Consider the following 19,653-nt stretch of genomic DNA (forward strand, 5'->3'; position numbering starts at 1 on the left):
TATTCTCATTAATACTTACCCCCAACTTTATAATGGAGAAATTAAAAATGATGCAAAATAGTACTATTAATAGCATGGTTTAATCATTCTAAGCACTTTATAAATGTGCGCTTAGTTACTAGTGGCTTAGAACGGGTTCATGCGTGCAATTTTTCGGAAAACTAAAAGTTTCCTCACTCTAGGAAGCACGTCCATTTACTGTCAGATGGTTGTCGGGCCCGCTGGGTTGGGGTGTACACCATTGGCATGGACCTCGATGAGGTGCTGTCATAAGCTCAAGACGGTACTGGGGAGGGATTGTCTGATTCCTCCGATCGAAGAGCAGAATTTACCTTCACAGCAGAGGTGAGGAAAAGGGCCATTGATTTGCATGCAAATACCGCCAACCCAAAAAAGATTATAGAGCCCTTCTTTGGCAATCATATGTTATCTGAGGAAGTTTTGTGTGGGGTAATTAAGATTAGAATAAAGTTGAAGATGGGAACATAATGCAAGCAGAGTTCAGTCCAGAAAAGTTTCTAAAGCCCTCCTTTGGCAATTGTACGTTATCTGAGGAAGTTTTGCATGGAGTAATTACGCTAAGAATAAAATTGAAGGTGGGAACATAATGCAGAAAAAGTTCAGTCCATAAAATATTGTAAACCCCTCCTCCTTTGCCAATCATACGTTATATGAGAAAAATCTGTGTGGGGTAATTAAGCTTAGAATAAAGTTGAAGATTGGTACGTAATGCAGGAAGAGTTCAGTCTTCCAGAAGTCGTGCTACGGAGCCTAGAGACAATTTGTGCCCGCTCGGTGGCGCTATATTTTATGGGCCGTCGGATGACTACCCAAGGCTTATGGGAGTGGGCAGCAACGGCGACGAGCAACAGGAATGCATTCTGTCAGTTCACGACAATTGGAAAAGGCTTCTATGTGACAGGATGTGCCTCCGAGCAAGTTGTGTAGGATCTAGTTATGAGGTGGCATATGGAGAGCTTCTCATTTTGCATACACTATGCCCTAGACACCTGAGTTCTATCCGAACGAACAGTCTATGGACTTTTGCCCAGTGTGAGTTACCTTGTAGGGCTTTCCTCTCTAGCTGCAGGATCTTGTGAACTCAATAGCAGCCATATTGGGTAGGGTGTTGTTCATTCCAAAACTGCAGCGGGTCAGATCAGGCTTGATATAAAGGTATGCACATTGTGGGTTATCAAAAAACCAATTCCCAAATATCTAAATTTGAATATGGGTAGTTTTGGCGCATATTGACAAGAGTTAGGATTTGCCCCGTTCCCTGAATGCCTACTACAAATGTTGCAAAATTAGTCACTATGCTAGAGACTACCTTGAGGTGGAAGCTGCCCGTAATTCATGGGTCGGGACTACTTGGAGGCGTGTCACTAGAGAAGCTAAGCCCCCATGTCACTAGGACGGAAGTAAAGACCAATGAACATGATTTGACAGGCAGGGAGATGGCTGAAGACATGGGATGCCCATCTTTGGAGTTGCAAGAGAAACCAGTTGTGCCAATCCGCGACCCTATCATGAGGTAAACAAAGAGTTTAAGAGATCTTTTCATAAAATGAAGAATAAACCTGAGTCACCCGACAATCCAAAGTTGAGGTTCAGACGTCCAAAGAACCTACTCAGCTTGTCTCGAATATAGGTTCACTTCATGACATTAAACTTGATCTCATCGGGCATATGTCAAGGTTTCAGGTAATACAACCAGCACTATAGTTTGCTGAAAGCAGAAGAAAAAGAAAAAGCAATACTTGTTGCTTCTTGATTTGGTTGGCTTGGTGTTCAAGGGGAGGTGTGATGTGGTAGGGCTATCTCCTTGGTGGCAAACCCAAGCCAGTCTTGTTTCCCTCTGATGGTGATGGTAAGGGTGGCACCCTTGATTAGTTGATGTATTTGATGACTTTGTGGTCATGTTGCTATTGTGGGTAGTTAGGTGCTAGATGCCATGGCTCGGTTAGAGCATGGCTTACTTTATAACTCTCTTGTTTTCTTAAACACTCACTATTGTGAGTTTGGGAAAGAAGAAAACAATTTTTTTAATGATGTTATAACCAATTAATACCTCATATAGGCCTCAGTTTTGGTGTTGAATCATAAAAATAATTTTGATGCATCTCAAAATCAACGAGCGTGCGCGTCAAATCTTGGCTTCACGTCTACCAACAGCATGTAGGTGTAATGGAATTGGCATATTGACTTGAGAGTAGCATAAATTAAAGAGAGTACTTTTGAGAAATTACTTTGTGATCATAGCGGGCAAACATAATTGAAGATAGCAACATAATCATAGCAATTACTTAACTTGGCATGAATAATACTTTTGCAAGAGAGAGAATTTAGAGAACATGACAACAGTTGAGGACCGGATTTATGTGGAGCCGCGGTCCCCCCTCCAATAGGCATTTGTATTATGATTTCTCCCATTAAGAGAGACTTGTTACAATCCAATCTTTGTGTTCCTTGTGACCTAGGTGATGCAATGCAGATGGAAAGCTTCATGCATCACAAGCATAACATAAATTTTGAGGAAAGCATTAACTATCCCATGCCTCAGTCCCAAGACCTCAAACACCTTCGAAGGTGGAGAGAGCTAGCCGGGAATGAGGGTAGGGAAGATCAAAAAGAAACATTTCATAGGATAAAGAATTAGTTCCTCATTATCATCACTCTTCTTGCTAGAATACCTAATAGCATAGTAATGAAGATAGAGAAGATGGAAAGCTTAAGATTTGAAGCATGGCTCTTGGTTGGATTTGCACTCCATAGCCAAGAGTGTTGGTGTAGGCTCTCAACCTCTCTACTTGCTTGGAGAAGGAGAGGGAGCTTTTGCACTTTGCACAATGCACAATGAGAGTGTGTGTGTGTATGGGAGAGTATACCCCTCAAGCAACCCCCTAGCTTGCTTTGGTCGACCCCCCCCCCTTGTAGCTCATGCTTGAAGCTCATTGGACCCATCCAGGCCTAGCCAATCACAAGCAAGAGGCATTACAAGCAACAAGGGTAGCCTTGGGACAAGTGTCTCCCTTTCCCCTTTGAGAGAGAGGACTTGATAAATGCAGATACAATTAATTAAATCTCATAAATTATCATTGGACCCCTTGGGTGGCCGACCAACAAGCTTCAAGCACACCATGAGGGCAACATGAGGAGGAACTTGACAAGTGTCCCTTTTGCTTTCTTTGTACCAAGCATGCGTGTGTGGGTGTTCTCTCTTATCCCCCCTCTTGTAGGGCTCACCCCATCCTTGTAGGGATTGAATCTTGACTTTTTGACACCTCAAGCCCCTCAAGCTCCCACCACAAGCTTGGTCCTTAAGCACTTCAAGCTTGGGTTGGGTTCTCACCTCAAGTACATCCCTAGCATCTCAATCATCAAGCACCTCAAGTGTCTTAGTCATCAGACACCTCAAGCACTTCAAGCTTGGGCCAGGTTCCCACCTCAAGCTCAGCCCTAGCTTACCTAAGGTCAAAGGACTTTTACACTAACTATTGGAGGTCTTCTATGAAGCTTAACCCTAAGGTCTTATGCTCCATTGTTTAGCCTTGCTCTTTGATAGACCATCTCTCATTTGGGCCCCATTACCATCGTCCCTGTGTTGAGATAGATCTATAAGCACATGTCTATATCCTAACCCTTGTTCCTGTTTATTCTCCCACATTAAATGATCAGTTTAATATGAGAAAATTATTTGGGTTGGTTAGATATTAGATTTTATGACAGCAGGCTTATTTGATGTCACAAGGCAACCTACATTGCAGCTAAAGGGTGAGATATTGCTATTCATGCATATTGTGTCCAGCTGTGATTGCGTATTGGGCGATGTCGGCATGTATTGATTTAGGCAGTTGAGTGTTGCAGCCACAACATTTGCGGAGGCTACGCTTGATGATGTAATCATTTTCTACGGCCAGCCTTGATTAGTCATCCCATTCGCAAGATTTTCGACCGCCATAATTGTGTTCATTGTCAAGTGATTCAAAAATGAGTGCAATTATTGTTGTTGTTGATTATATTAAGCCAGTGTTGATTATATGAAGCCAGTGCAATTGTTGTCATTGCTGATTATATTAAGCCAGTGCTTGTTGATACTCTAGAAGGTGGGTTTGTATGCGCACATATTCCAGCTCCTCTATCATTGGGTTGATTGGCAGGGAAGTATGGTGCCAGGGGGCAACCCAACAAGCACTTCCGGTGCTGAAATTTGCATGTGATACAAGCCTGTGGTGTACTAGTATTGCTTTACTTTCTTGTGAAATTGTGTGGGCCAGCATCCAATGACAAAAGCATGGCAACTCGGTGATGTTGCAACTCTTGGAACAAATTACACTACATAACCATTAATTTAGAGCATTAGGATATTCACATGATAATTATTTGGATAATTTTTTACTAATGCAAGCATATCATAAGCAATGGAGGTCCACTTTGTTAGAAAGACTTAATTTTATCAAGCATTAAGGTATCATCAGTATTAATCATATCTAGTATCCATATGATAAGCTCACTCTGTCATAATGACTTGTACATAGCCATTCTAAAGCATATTACACGATCAACAATATAATGATTTGCATCATTTTGTTTGCAGATAACAACATATAAATCTAAGTACTAACTATCAATATTAATCATTCTTGATTAGGGTAAAACTCCACTTGCAAATCCCTAACTCTATTGATGTACAAGGCCTCTTACATTCAACATATTTAGCATGAATGAATGTGCAGGTCAACTACTTAGCTCCCTCTTCACAAACACTTGCAAATGCATGCGTTTTTCTTTTCCTTATCCAGTCTTTGGATCGACTAACACAATGCCATGGCTGTGTATGGGTTAAGCTTAAGAAATTAAATTTGTGTCTATAGTAAAGTCTTTTGACTTGGGTGATGTAGAAAGTCCGGCCTCTGGATATCCAATGGTGTTCATTCAAATTCCTATGTGTAAAAAAAATGAGGTATGATGAACTTTCTGTTTAGAATTTGTATTCCGTAAGAAGATGTGTTTCTTAGCATGTAAGGTTTTCAGAATGAGAGAAGCTTATGAAGTCCATAAACCTCCTTCTTTGTAAGGAAACTTTACAAAATATGGAGGTGGGGCGTGCAAATTTTATTTGTACTTTGATATATAGGTTTACCAGAAACCCATTGGCGCCATTGTGCAAATGGATTGACCAAAGGACAGATTGCTAGTCCAAGTCTTAGATGATTCAGATGATCATAAAACACAAATTCTTATTAAAGTTGAGGCACTACAAAGGCATATTCAATATAATTTATAGGCATCACCTTAATAGGACTGGTTACAAGGTAGAATATTTGAAGTCTCCTATGAGTTGTGACTATGTCAAAGATTGTGAATTTGGCTATCTTTGAGGCAGACTTTTGACCACATTTAGACTTTTAAAGCGTATAGTTATTCACTTTAAGGTACCATCTCTTTTATTTATTTTGGTGTTTATTGTGTACTTCATCCAATACACTATGTACAAGAATCAGACACAGACACACATAGACATATATGTGTACAAATGCAAAGATATAAAAGACTATATGTTATTTTAGTCATAAGTTTGTATGCCATACCTTTGTCTATGTTTTGACACTACTTGGAGTCTCATTTCATTTAGTAGCTTATTCTAGGAGTTAAGAAATTGTGCTCGTCTCTTCTCTATATTGATGTCATACTAATTTGAGGAATCAACTTGTTGCATATCTCATTTTCTTATTTTGAATGAAAAAAACAAATCCTCTTATTGTTCCAACATACAAGCACTAATTTTGAGCAAAAAGTTGATTAAAGGTGATTTAAAAAAACACAGTAATACAAAGATTCTGACAACAAGACCCTAATACATACCAAAATTACACGCTTGTAACAATACACACCACATCTAATTCGGTTATTTTTCACGGTCACAATTTATTGTTTTTCTATACAATTTATAAGGTTCATTCCTGCTTGTTTTTTTGGATAGAAGCATAAAATTTATTACATATTCTTACTTAGAATACACAACTACCAGTATTCTCTAATTTACTTGCTTTCACTGGTCAAAGTTTAGTGTTTTTTCATACTACAACTTATATTGAGGAAAAAAGTTACACTCAAAAGTTAATTAAAGATGATTTAAACATAGCATAGTAACAAAGTTTCTAAGAACAAGACCCTAATACATACCAAAATCACAAGCTTGCCACAATTTATTTTTCATGGTCACAATTTATTGCTTTTCTATATCACAATTTATTCTTATAAAGACTATTACATTTTCTTACTTAGAATACACAACTACAAGTATTCTCTATTCTAAATAGTTTCACTAGTCAAAGTTTAGTGCTTTTTTAGTTGTCGTACAATGAGCTTTCTTGAAGAGGCTCATCAGCAAAGTTGTGCAACTGTTGCAAAATCGGCATAGGTGCCAAAGCTCAAGCACACAGGACTACTATGCCAACCCTCAACTCTCGCATGACCATAAAGTGTGCTCAGCTATTTGTCAGAATAACTAAAAACTATGCTTCGAGTGACCATTGCCTTATATCATTATTTCTAAGGGTGTGTCCGCACGGCGGGGGTAGAACCCAAGCCACTCGTCATCACTTTCGTAGCATATGGATAATCGCTACCAGTGCGATGGAGCTTTTGTCGAGACGAGACGGGGGTAGCCAGCTTGTTTTCCAACTCTGCCGATTTCGATAGAGTTGAACCTTTCAATCTTCGTTTAGTAACGACAAAGGGTTGGGGTTCCGCCCCTCCCCTACGGATCCGCCCTAACACATCAAAGTTCGAAAGTTCGTGAGTTGATCCGGGCCAAACAAAAGGGTTTCACGTCATTCATCTTCCTACTTCAAATACCTAATCCATCCCAATGTTTTAATACGTACACCATTTTACTTAAGAGCACAAAATTGCTCTTTTAACAAGCTATGAAAGTATCCTTTTATCTACTTTGGTGGCAAGAGGTGAATATATATTAAGGCCTACAGTAAAATGATCCCACTTAAGGACGACTCACAACGCACCATTACAGGGCCCTCTTCTTATCATCCACTCTTTCATGCCCAAGTGTAAATACATAGATACATACATAGACATCAAATTGACATACCCATGAATAGAGAACAATAGCTTCCATCTTTGTCTGGTACTAAAGTAAATCCTCTCTAGCAAATGTGCCGATACGCTCATGGGGACGTCTTTGTAATGACATTCACAAGCTTCTCATAGACACAGCTAGGAGGAGAAGATGGTTCCAATTGAAAAGCATTTGTCGCAATGAGTTCTCATATAGCTTGCATCTACTAATCTCATGCCTCATCCTCGGCTACAAGGTGATTATTTCAAAGCTAATATCACTCCTCACTTGGTTTAGGGTTAGTTTTGGCAAAAATCAAGGTAGCTAGCATTGCAAAATCCTAACTAGATTCCAAGCTTTCCTTGAAGAGAACCAACAACATTTTACAAGTATTAGTGTAAATACCATCAAATGCTTCAAATTTTGACCTTAAAACCAAAAGAGTTTTAAGTGAGGCTTTATTTTCGTCCATTGGGAAAAACGTTTTTGGCAAGCCCTGTGCTACATTTCAACTACAGGCCTTTTTTAGTGTATTGTGGATTCATCATTGTCTACATCATAGCATACATAGGATTACTTGTCTTGTGGTGCCTTTGATGTGCCTTAGCAAGGTATCCATACCTCTCCCAACTAAAACCATGCAAGGGACTCCTAAAGGTGCAAGAGTGATTATAGCCCTTACGCGTACACCCTCACATAGAACACCATGATTGCAACCTAGCATTTATCGTGTTTTCTTTCGCACGAGGCTAATATAAATAATAAACATAGAGCTCCTTTAGTAAGAGTCGGCTTGGAAGAATTCAGTCATCTTTGAAGGATTTGTTGCCTACCACACGTAATCAAACACAACAGAAAAGACACTTTTGGGGCATTCGTTACTAATAGCCAAGTTCTCATGCTATTGATTGCGCGGTTGTGATATGACCTCCTTGATGTCCAAGTTAGATGAGGACAAGGGGCTCCTCTAATGAGCTGCTCCTCTACATAACGCATACTACCTTTCTATCAGAGGAATAATGCCAATCTGACTTCTTTTCATTCCTACATGAAATATACCACCCAAGCCCTATTCAATATGTACCATATCACATGGCCCCAATGAATGATCAAATCACCACAAAACTTTTGACACAAACAAATGTCACACCCCTTCTACACATTGACACCCCCCAAACATGACAACATACCACTGGCCTTACAGAAATTACTAACCGAGGCATGCATGAATTGCGAATAGGCTCATAAACGTGGCAATACAAAATTGTCTAAGGTTCTCCAAGGCTCCGAAATTGAAGTAGCATGTCCACATGGCACACAGCTAAAGAACGTAAGACAGATTGACGTCATATTTAGTTCATCACCAGCACAAACTAATACCATCAAAACTAGGAAAGAACTACGCCCTTCGTGACAAGAAGACAGCTGTAAAATACCATAAAGACCAACATTCTAGAAGCTACGAACCCTAAGAGGGACAAAACCGGGCTAACAATCTTTTCCATGGTCAAGAAGCAAGCTAGTTGCCATGTCTACAGGTTGAAAAAAAGATTCTTGACGCATATACTCCCTACGAGCAGACCTTTGATGATTGCACATAGCGAGTCCTGGTAGTAACGCCAGTCACGGGATTGCCTGCCCCTCGTAACACCTTGCACGCACACAAAAAATTGCACCCTCAAGAAATTCCGCAGTTATGGGCATAGTATGACATTAGGATTAATGCCAATCTTTGCCAGGTCTAGAATGCTAACTGTGTCAGACATGCCATGGAACCTTGCGCTGAAAAACCAAAACCTCTTTCTCAGTTGTTTACAATCAACTTTCTGGGCAGTTTTCAGGACTTCTCATAATCAAACTCACAGGTGATATAGGCACGGAACACTGTTAATCCCCTCATCACCTCCTGGTTGCCCTTCCTACAATTTTATATCATCTCCTGCACACAGGTGTAGAAAGCATAATATGGAATAGTCCAAATGGTTCTCTATGTGTATGCAGTATACCAAAATGCCACTAGCATATAAACATTGCAAGTGTTTCTTTCTATATGCTCAATATGAACCTCTACCCATATCATCGCAGCCCACCTACAGTGCGTTGAAGCATCAATACATTAGGCAATGTCACTAGCATTGACAACGTTAGCAAGCATCAACTACATGCAACTGGAGCAGTTAAGCATGTCGCATCTGTCAAACCCACTAATCATCATCCACCTGCCATTAAAAACATATCTTCTGCAAGTCACTTTCGTTGATCTTCTCATATTAGGTATGTGTAATATATTATATATTGAAGGTAACAAAGGAACCCCAAAACTGTTCCTCAGCAAAATGGTCTCCTTTTTCAGAAGCGGGTGCAACTACACAGCTGTTGCAATTTTCTGTCAAAACATGGAGCTTTTCAGCATCAGTAATATGGTCACCTAAATTTTAAACTCGCTTTACTACATGAAGAGATTAAAGGGATTACAATCAAACTGTTCTAAGGTTTCCACTCCTTAAGGTGTTCATAATCTAACAGGAACATATCAGCTACAGTACAGTATGCTGTTGCATGAGCATGAAGCAGTACATAGGTCAGAAACATCTTAAGTTACAAACTAGTAGCTACAAAACAGAAAAGAAAGGCAATCACCTTTACAAGAGCCAAAATTGAGACACATGGCTACTGATAAAAGAAAATACTTAAACTGGTAAAGTAAAAAAAATACTAGTGTAGAGATAAACCAAAGACTCGGTATAAGCTTAGACAAAATATATCCCATCATTAACATCAAGACCACAAAGCAGAAATGAAGACTTGACAAAGAAGGCTTAATAACAAAAGCTCTTACGACAAGCGACATGATAAGCAAGTTCTGGCGACATGATAAGCAAGTTCTAAGTTCCAATTCAAAGCTGAATTTTATAAACAATTCCTCCCGCCCGACCTTGAGGACATCCGGAAGGAATGGAACTGGCTTGTCCAGAAGGAACATGAGAAAGTCATGGCTTATGTTGACAATGAAAGTTACTCCCTTCATGAAGATTTCCAAAAGATGCGGTAGTTCGAAGCAGGCCTTCAACCACCGCTTCGAAAGAGCATGAAGGTGTATGTATCCTCATGACACCCTTCAACGGATGATGGAGTTGGCAATCATTGCCGAGGATCTGCATTCCACTAGTACCCCCAAAAGGATGAAACAAAGCACGTACCGTGCGAGACAAAGAGCGGTCTACGATGACCATGGAGATGAAGGCATAATTCATCCCCCTAAGGACCCCGATCAACCTAAGAAGCCAAAGGGTACCGGCAAACGGCTTAAGTATCTCACACCCAACCAAGTACAACCTCACATTGGCTCAACTATGCACTCCGTTCACTTCCGAATCGGCATTCGAAGGGTCGACCACCAATGCAACTCCCGTGCAAGGACAGTTCAATCTTCGGATTGGCCAGTACAATTCTTGGTGGCACCCATCAAGGGATGTGATATCATCTTGGGTATGCCATGGCACTTCCGTATGCAACCGGTCCCAGACTATGTGGCTTTAGAGCATGAGAACAAGAACATTAAAATTTATGTTGATGATGAGCACTCGCTATTCCCTATTGTAAGCCGTATCTCTGTAACAAACTTGGACACTCCAAGTTAAGAATCAACCGCGACAGCACCAAATAACCACTTCAAAACAATTCACAGATCACAATAGATTTGCACTGGCCCGGCGGAGTTCCGTGCCTAGAGATATTGGCCCCAAAGACTGGCGCCCCTTTCGGTATTTCTTTTTGTATTAATCAATCATCAAAGTACAAGAGAGCGGTTAGGGTTTCACTCTCAGACTCTGCGTCCAGATGCCCTGAGAAGTGAGGCCCTCACCACTAATTTAAAGGTTACAAGGGATGCCCAAAAGCAGAGCCCCAAAAGCTTTTAAAATCAAAAGCATCAGTTCTCTCTCTCTCTTAGAGAGTCTTTTCTCTTTTTTTTTAATAAAAAAAAAGCAAAAGCAAAATTCGCGTCGCTCATCATTTTCCAAAAAAAAAAAAAAATTATTTTTTTTTAATAATCCGCCTCCGCGATTTCCGGAATTTAGGGTTTTTGGCAAAAATTAGGGTTTGCAGGAATTTTAGGGTTTCTGGCAGAAATTAGGGTTTTTGCTGTCCGCCACGTCATCACTTTGTGACATACCCCCCTCTTGAAAGCATTGTAATCGACCGCGATTACGCCTGCAAAACCGACAAAAGCCATAAACCGTCTTAGCAGACACTGACTGTTAGTACCTACGTACTAGGAACACACATCTAGCACATGTATAAAATCGACAGTCACATCACATGACATCACATGACATTCAACATTCATTCGGATCTTAGACCATGATTTATCGGCAATGTAGCTAGCAATCACATCTAGGTCCAATCGGGACCTCATCGATGTCCGATTGACTAACCCCTATTGCAACCATGTCTATTCGAGATCAATCAGACCAAAATGCTGCAGTCATTTCGTCTATCAGTTCCTGTACTCACAAGAAGTCAAGAACAAATCAGTATCATAATCAGGAATTCCATTTCATAAAGTCATCCAGCAGAATACTGTCAGCTCTCAGTATCCCTGAAGCTCAAAGAGACATCAGTGACTTTAGTATCAAAATCGAGGCATCTGTTGACAAAGGAGTGGAGCGACTCCCCTCTTGTGCATCCCACTGCACCAGATCTTCGGCCAAGCTGAGTTTCTGGGTTCCGTTTGGAGTAGACTATGCTAAACCAAAACATCGAGGTAAAGTTTCACAATCCGAGGAGTATCTGCTAGGTCCTCCTCCTCCATCCACTTCGCATCAAATGCAGGAAAGTTCTTGAACTTAACCAAGAACCGCCTTCGGACTTTACCTTTCTTCGTATCATTATGTGCCAAAATCTGTTCAGGAACAAGGATCTCCTCGTTTTCTTCCACTTCGGGTTGCTCATCAGGCTCCCCATCATCAAGCACATCACCTTTAAAAGGTTTCAAGAGATTCACATGAAATGCATTGTGAATCCTCCAAGTATCTGGCAGTTTCAATCGGAAGGAGACTTCATTTATCTTGTAAGTAATCTGGAAAGGTCCGTAGTATCACATACTAAGCTTTGGAAAAAGCCTCTCCTTTCCCTTTTTCTTTCTTAGGCGTGCCTTCTCAAAAGTAAGAGCACCCAATCATCCTCTTCAGTTTCCAGTCGCGACGATGGCGATCCGCTGCCTTTTTCTGTCGTTCTTGAGACTTCTGTAAAGTCTCGCGAACCTTGGCAAAAGCCGTATCCAAATCTCGCGAATATTCATCCGCTTCTAATTTCTAATCTTTCGTGCTCAGGAAGGATGGAACCTTCACAGCAGTTTCAACAATCTCTCATGGCGTCTTCCCCGTCGAAGAGTGTATCGTGTTATTGTAGGCAAATTCCACCAAAGGTAAGTTCTTTTCCCATTGAGTCTTCTGATGCGAGATACAAGACTTCAATAAATCTAAAATCACTGAATTGGCAATCTCAAATTGCCCGTCAGTCTGCAAGTGGAACGATGATGAGAACTGCAACTACGTGCCAATGTTCTCCCAAATTGCCTTCCAAAACCAACTCATAAATCTGGGGTCTATGTCGAAGAGAATCGTCTCAGACGTGCCATGTAATCGGAAAATCATCGTGATCATTCTGTATTCTCGAGAGATCAAAAAAAATGAAATCCATTTCAATATTTTGCCAGGGGCGGGTGGGTATGGGTAAAGGCTGTAACAATCCCTGTGCCTTATGCCTGTCAAACTTGACCTTCTAGCATACCAAGCAACTGCGCACAAACTCTTCCACATCCTTCTTCAGTCTCCGCCAAAAGAAATCTCTCTCTACCCCTTTCATGGTGGTAGCAATGCTGCGGTGACCCGTAAAAGGTGGACAGTGGCAATCAGTCATAACCTTTTCCCTCAACGGCTGTGTAACGCACAACATAGTCTTTTTCATCAAGTAGCCTTCCCGAAGGGAGTATCCAGCTACTGTCTCCCCATCCCGTATCCGTGTGAAAATATCTGCAAAATCTGTATCTGTGGCACACTGATCGACCATATCCTCGAAGCTCCTATGATGTATCGCGGAAATAGCCAGAACCAACGGTTTCCGAGACAAAGCATCTGCCACCACATTCTTCTGTCCCTGCACATGGACAATCTGGAAGTGGAACTGTGACAAGATGTTCGCCCACCGCATCTGTTTTTCCGAAAGCTGCTTCTGTGACAAGAAGTAGCGCAAACTCTGATGGTCTGTAAAGACAGTAAAATCCGCGCCGAGTAGGTAATGCCGCCACTGAGTAAGAGCATGGATAACCGCCAAAAGCTCTTTCTCATAGATCTGTGCTGTCATCTCCGGCCTAGAGAACAAACGGCTCTCGTAAGCTATGACATGGCCTTCTTGCATCAAGACCGCACCCAGACTACGACCACAAGCATCACAATATACTTCGAATGACTTCTGCAAGTCCGGCAAAGTCAAAATAGGTCCCGTAGTCAATTTCTCTTTCAATGTCTGAAAGGCAGTCACCTCTGTGGGTCCCCACGAAAAAGGTACTCCTTTCTGTGTCTAGGTATGCAAAGGGGAAGCAACCTCTGCAAACTTTCGTATGAACCACCTGTAGTACGAACACAATCCCAAGAAGCTTCTAGCTTCATGGACATTCCTCAAATCGGGCCAATCACGGATAGTCTCTATCTTGGCCGGGTTCATTTGCACTCCTGCTGTTGACACAATGTGTCCTAAAAAATGTATCTCTGGTAGGAAAAATTCACTTTTCTTTGCATTGATCACTAACTTGTGATCTCGTAATGCCTGAAAGACTTGAAGCAGATGATCTCTGTGTTCTGCCTCATTCTTGGAGAAAACAATGATGTCGTCAAAGAAAGTGCCAACAAATAGCCTGTACTCTCGAAAAATCCTATCCATCATCCGGTTAAATGTCGCAGGAGCATTGGTTAAGCCAAAAGGCATCACCAAAAACTCAAATAACCCAAAAGTCGTCCGAAAAGCTGTCTTGTAGACGTCTCCCGGTGCTATTCTGATCTGATGATATCCACTCTTCAAGTCAATCCTGCTAAAGCATGAGGATCCCTGTAACCTGTCGAGTATATCATCGATCCTAGGAATTGGAAATCTGTTCTTGATGGTGATTTTGTTGAGAGCTCTATAATCGATGCACATTCTCCAAGATCCGTCTTTCTTCAAAACCAACAATACTGGAGAGCAATACGGTGAAGTACTAGGCTGGACAAGACCCTTTTCCAAGAGGTCTTTCACTTGGTTCATAATCTCTTCATTCTGTGCTCGGCTCACACGGTAGGGTGGCCGGTTCGATGGTGTACTACCAGGTATCAGATCAATGGTATGATCTTCAGGACGAGCAAGTGGTAACTCTCCTGGCAGGCCTTCTGAGAAGCAATCGGCGTGAGAGTGTAGAAAATCTTGGCGTTCTTTATCAAGTTTAGACATATTTGTCCTATCATCACCACTCAACTCTTTCATAAAGATCGAGTAAACAAACAGACTGGATTTCATTAATTTTGAAATAGCCGAAGCCGATACAATAGGGACAGACTCGCCCTTTAGTTTAATATCAAGTACAATTGTTCTGTCCTTTTCTGTAGTCAAAGTCGCTTTTCTCGCCCGATAATCGACCACGGCATTGTTCTTGTGGTACCAGGGAATCCCTAAGAGAACATCACAACCCTCCAAAGGCATTATGAAGAAGTCCTCATGCCCCAAATACCCCTGACAATGCAACCGAAGTTTGCCAATGACAGGTGTAATGGCTATGTCCCTGCCGGGTGCCGCTAGAACTGCCTCTGCAAATGGTCCCATCCGATCGGGAGTAATCTCGAGCCGCGCCGCCAATTCCGGTGAAATGAAGTTGGCCTTGGCTCCTCCATCAAAGAAAATCAGGGCCTCTTGATCTTTCACTTTGCCCCAAGCTCGGCAAAGTTCTGTACTCTCATCCATGGTGTCGGGATCAGTACCCACACAATCTGGAACCAGTCCTGTTTTCATCTTGCCTTTTCGTACACGGTCCTCAGCTGCTCTCGAACTCTCAGGCCTTTCGTCGTCCTTGTCATTCTGTTCTTTCTGTGCCTTTTTAGGGCACTTCGCGGAGATATGTCCAGTTTCCCCGCATCCAAAGCACTTCCCCTCCCTGATGTAGCGAGTCCGCTCCTGATGAGTAAGTCTGGGTCGTGCATCCTTTTTCTCTGGGTTGCTCTTTCGTTTTCTACTTTCATTCCCAGAAGTCTGTCCGGTTCGTTGTGTCATGACCTCATCTGTGGGGTAAGTCAGATTGCCAGAGTGAATTGCAAAGCCCCGCTTCGCATGACTCATCAACTCCTGAATAGAAGCTGACTTCTGTTCCAAGCAGTGGTCTCGGATCTCTGTAGGTAGACCCAATGTAAACCGCTCAATTTGTTCTCTGAACGAGATCTTCTTGAATGAAGAGGCAGGTAGAAAAGAGTTCCAGAATCTTTCACAGTAAGAATTCACTGTATCGCTCTTGGTCATCCGGAGATGGTTCCAAGCAGCTCGTATATCTCGCTCAAACTCTTGAGTCAACCAAGAAGAAATAAAAAGCCTCTTGAATTTCAGCCATGTAACCGGCACAGTCTTGCTTAATAGAAGCGTGGACCACCAAGTGCGAGCATTCCCCTTAAAATAAGAGGCAGCTCTTCGAATCTTGGAGTGCTCTGAATAGCGTCCTCCCGCGAAAGCGATGTCAAACTGCTGTATAAGAGACAAAGCCTTCGAAGCATCTGAGTATCCTGAAAAGTATCAAACTTGATCGAGTGGCCACCTTCCTTAAACTCTCGGACTTTCTTGCTGTTATCTTCGAGAAAGTCATACTGGTTGGCTTTGTAAAAATTCTTCTTGTTCGCATAAAACTTTCCGTCATCGAAATCTGAGCTGTCTATAGACGAGTCCTCAGTAGAACTGTCAGTCTCTGGGCGAGATGTAGCCTTCTTTGCCTTTTTCTTGCCCGTTCCGAAGCTTTGTGTCTTGCTTCGCTTTTTGCTTTTTTTCTGTCTTCTTCGCTCTAATCCGAGGAGCTAGAAGATCTGTCAGAAGAAGAAGAAGAAGAATTGGGTACTCCTTCAAATCGAACGCGCTTCTTCCGTTTCTTTGCTTTGTCGAATGTCGACTGACGACCCAAATATCCCGGGAAGTCAGTACCTTTGTTCAGCTTTTTGCCGTGCTTTTTGCCGTGCTTTTTGCCTTTCTTTTGCACGTCGAAAAGCTGAGCAATCCGTGCATCAACCACGTTCTCCAGTTCCTTCTCCGTATATTTCTTGGAGGTAGAAGGTTTCTTGAGAGCGGGTTTCGGGAGTGGTGTTGTGGTTCTCTGCCACTCCATCTGTACCTCTTTCAAAGAGGTCTGGTTCATATATTTTACCATCTTCGGGTCCTTGGCAAAATTGAGCATCATCTTTGTTGCATCGCCAATCAATTGACGACGCTCCATCTCTGTTTGCTCCGCCTGAGTAGGCTGAGGCGGGCCATACTCTCTGTCTGAATCTTCGTTGTGATCCCAGCCCGCATCTCCAGATGCAGAGGGAGTCGACTGATCATTGCCTGAAGCCATAGGTGCCGCGGAAAGAAAAATCGGGGATCGGATTTCCCGTAGAAGAGAAATCGGCCGTGCTCTGATACCACTGTAACAAACTTGGACACTCCAAGTTAAGAATCAACCGCGACGGCACCAAATAACCACTTCAAAACAATTCACAGATCACAATAGATTTGCACTGGCCCGGCGGAGTTCCGTGCCTAGAGATATTGGCCCCAAAGACTGGCGCCCCTTTCGGTATTTCTTTTTGTATTAATCAATCATCAAAGTACAAGAGAGCGGTTAGGGTTTCACTCTCAGACTCTGCGTCCAGATGCCCTGAGAAGTGAGGCCCTCACCACTAATTTAAAGGTTACAAGGGATGCCCAAAAGCAGAGCCCCAAAAGCTTTTAAAATCAAAAGCATCAGTTCTCTCTCTCTCTTAGAGAGTCTTTTCTCTTTTTTTTTAATAAAAAAAAAGCAAAAGCAAAATTCGCGTCGCTCATCATTTTCCAAAAAAAAAAATAAAATTTAATAATCCGCCTCCGCGATTTCCGGAATTTAGGGTTTTTGGCAAAAATTAGGGTTTGCAAGAATTTTAGGGTTTCTGGCAGAAATTAGGGTTTTTGCTATCCGCCACGTCATCACTTTGTGACAATCTCCATTAAAAAGAAAATAAAAAATTAGAAGAGGAGATGACGAGGAAAATTTACAATTGGCGAGTAGTCAAGGAAGGGAGGGGGGCCGGGGTGTGTGGGGGGGGGGGGGGTACCGCCAACGCACCCATGCACACCCAAGCGGTTCTTAGAGTTGTTCATGCCTAGTATCTCATTTTCACTTCTTATTCTAGCATATACACGCGCATGAACCAAACGGTTAGAAATGAATATTTCCTTCACGTACAACATTATGTACAAACACGTGCCGCCCAATGCTGGCTTCCAATGCACCTCATCACATAATTCCCCATCAAAGTTCCTTGCCTGAAGTGTCAGGCAAGAAATACAACAAGGTGACCTTCCTATAACTAGCTTTCCTGGTCTTGGAAGGGAATGTTAGTAATAAGTAGGAAAGTCTCAAGAGGTAAAAAGTCATCCTCAAGAGAAAAAAGATATCATAGGCACAATGCATATCATGTTTTTCATCTTTCATGACCTAAGACACAAGCAATGTATCCCTTACTAGTAGTATCATCACCGCCAAATGTTTCACCCTCAAAACGTGTTGTTTCACTAATGAGACATTTCAATCTACTTTTAGAACACAGTGAAACATGGGTCCTAAACATTGGTAGATGAAAACGGCATGTGTTCCACTTGATCAGCGACACATTTCGAGGCTCAAAACGTTTCACTTACCCAAAATTGCCAAAGCCCATTTCATGGTGACCTTGCACAATACTGGTCATTCTACTAAATGCAGTATCCCAAGATACCCAAGGTGGCATTGCCACCTCAAAACAAAGACAACTATTTCAATATGCAATGTGACGATGTGGTTTTGAAGGAGGCCAAGTACAGTACTAGTAGTTGTGTAAGGTTGATAGACTGAATCAAATGTAACAACAATCCAAGACAGCCCTTGACACTCCACAAACATCTTTCCAATCGAAGAATTAACAAAGCTCATTGTAACCCTTATGAAATAAGAATTTAAAGTGTCAAAAGCTATGGACAATAGGAGTCTATTAGACTCCAATGTTTAACAAAAAATCTATTTGAATTGACAACAAGCTAAGGAACAGTGTGGTTGGCATCAAAATAAAGACAGAAACATCTTAATACCACGACCATATGACAAAAAAGAATATACACTAGTTCAGCCTCTCTCAAGCACAAGCACAAGCACAAGCACAAGCACGCGCATCCAATGTATAACAAAAATGAATATGCCTCTCTCAAGCACACCCAGAAAGAACACCCAAAGGGAAGAATTTGAATTGGATGGATGTTACTACAGTTCATCTTCCATACGCAAGTACTCACCTACATCTGATTGGTGGTAAGCCACAATCCCATTGGGATCTAGCTTACGACATTCCTGGGTACTCTTGGCGACAACACCAAAACCAAGAGGAATATCAGACATAGAAAAAACAACCACCCCTTGATTTTGCTGGGTGTTATCGGTTATGCGGGCAAGCCCTGACTTAAGTACATGGTTACCATACAGAAATGACATTTCTGATGAGGGCTTCAACCATATTTTGTACTTTGCGTGAGTAGCAAGGAGGTCGAGGCAAGATGCAAGAAGGTGAAACTTACCAGATTTTGTGAATTTGCCAATGCAAGTGCCAAGACCGACGAGCTTTTCACGCGATATGTTTGTTGCTTTCTTCACTAGCGCCTCGCTTGCGTAAAAGACCCTGCTCTTGTGAAGGCGGAAGCAGTAGCGCAGAGGCGTGGTGGCGTTAGGAGCTCCCTCCACAGCTGGCCGCTCTATCAGGTGCTTCAGATTGCTGCCTACAAACTTGTGCAGCTTCTCAAAGACGGCTGTCGTCTCCTGCTCGTCGAGAGGCCTCATGTCTTCTCCCCAGCCTAAATGGAAGCACACGGTGTGAGTTCAAACCCTAGGGTAGAGAGAGGAACAGAGGAAGGCCGCCCGCTGGGGGGGCACCTAAAAGTGCCTCGATTGGTTTGTAGCAACTAGCTTACATTTGCAGACGGTGTGAATTGAAATATCCTGTCATGACTTGTTTTCTGAAGCTTTCCCAAAAGCTTACGAGTGCGGAGGAGAAGTAGTTACATATTATAATCTTTAACGATGTATTGGCATTTTGTGCACATAAAAAAACAAAAGACTGCACATATGTATGGCATGGAGTTGGCACCATCCTCCACATTGTTTTCGAGGAAAGTTGAAATTTGGAATTACTGAACTGAAAAAGAGTACATGGGACCCACAGGTAGATGGTGGGTCAGCCCGAGAACAAGAACATCATTCCATACAGTCTCTAAATCTAAATCTAGGAGCAGAGTAAAGCTTTAAAAGA

General features: G+C 42.1%; 1 protein-coding gene and 1 pseudogene across 3 annotated transcripts; both read right to left on the reverse strand.

Moving 5' to 3' along the window:
• Positions 1 to 2,072: 2,072 nt before the first annotated feature.
• LOC147444566 (uncharacterized) lies at positions 2,073 to 5,154 on the reverse strand (annotated as a pseudogene).
• Positions 5,155 to 6,540: 1,386 nt separating this feature from the next.
• Positions 6,541 to 19,309, reverse strand: LOC147444567 (RNA binding protein). Of its 3 annotated transcripts, none has more exons than XM_086527888.1 (2): positions 18,926 to 19,309; positions 6,541 to 6,776 (listed from the first exon to the last, which is right to left on the reverse strand). In XM_086527888.1, exons 1-2 carry the CDS (start codon positions 19,182 to 19,184, stop codon positions 6,556 to 6,558), a joined length of 480 nt encoding a protein of 159 aa, XP_086384014.1. In that variant the 5' UTR covers positions 19,185 to 19,309; the 3' UTR covers positions 6,541 to 6,555. The 3 variants fall into 3 exon arrangements, with proteins under 3 accessions (XP_086384014.1, XP_086384016.1, XP_086384015.1); XM_086527890.1 differs by lacking the exon at positions 6,541 to 6,776 and adding an exon at positions 8,986 to 9,020 and having other exon boundaries at positions 18,926 to 19,302; XM_086527889.1 differs by lacking the exon at positions 6,541 to 6,776 and adding an exon at positions 9,198 to 9,467 and having other exon boundaries at positions 18,926 to 19,305.
• Between the last annotated feature and the right edge of the window lie 344 nt (positions 19,310 to 19,653).

Source organism: Adiantum capillus-veneris, chromosome 13 (genome assembly GCF_014529385.1).
Source record: "Adiantum capillus-veneris isolate H3 chromosome 13, ASM1452938v2, whole genome shotgun sequence".
In the NCBI taxonomy this organism is placed as follows: Eukaryota; Viridiplantae; Streptophyta; class Polypodiopsida; order Polypodiales; family Pteridaceae; genus Adiantum; species Adiantum capillus-veneris.

Bases quoted from the DNA above. Each gene is read 5' to 3' on its own strand.
- LOC147444567 (XM_086527888.1), bottom strand. From the start codon at position 19,184: ATGAGGCCTCTCGACGAGCAGGAGACGACAGCCGTCTTTGAGAAGCTG. The intron at 6,777-18,925 runs GTAAGTTTCACC...TTGATGTGTTAG, and splicing joins TGGCAAATTCACAAAATCTG to GGCGGATCCGTAGGGGAGGG.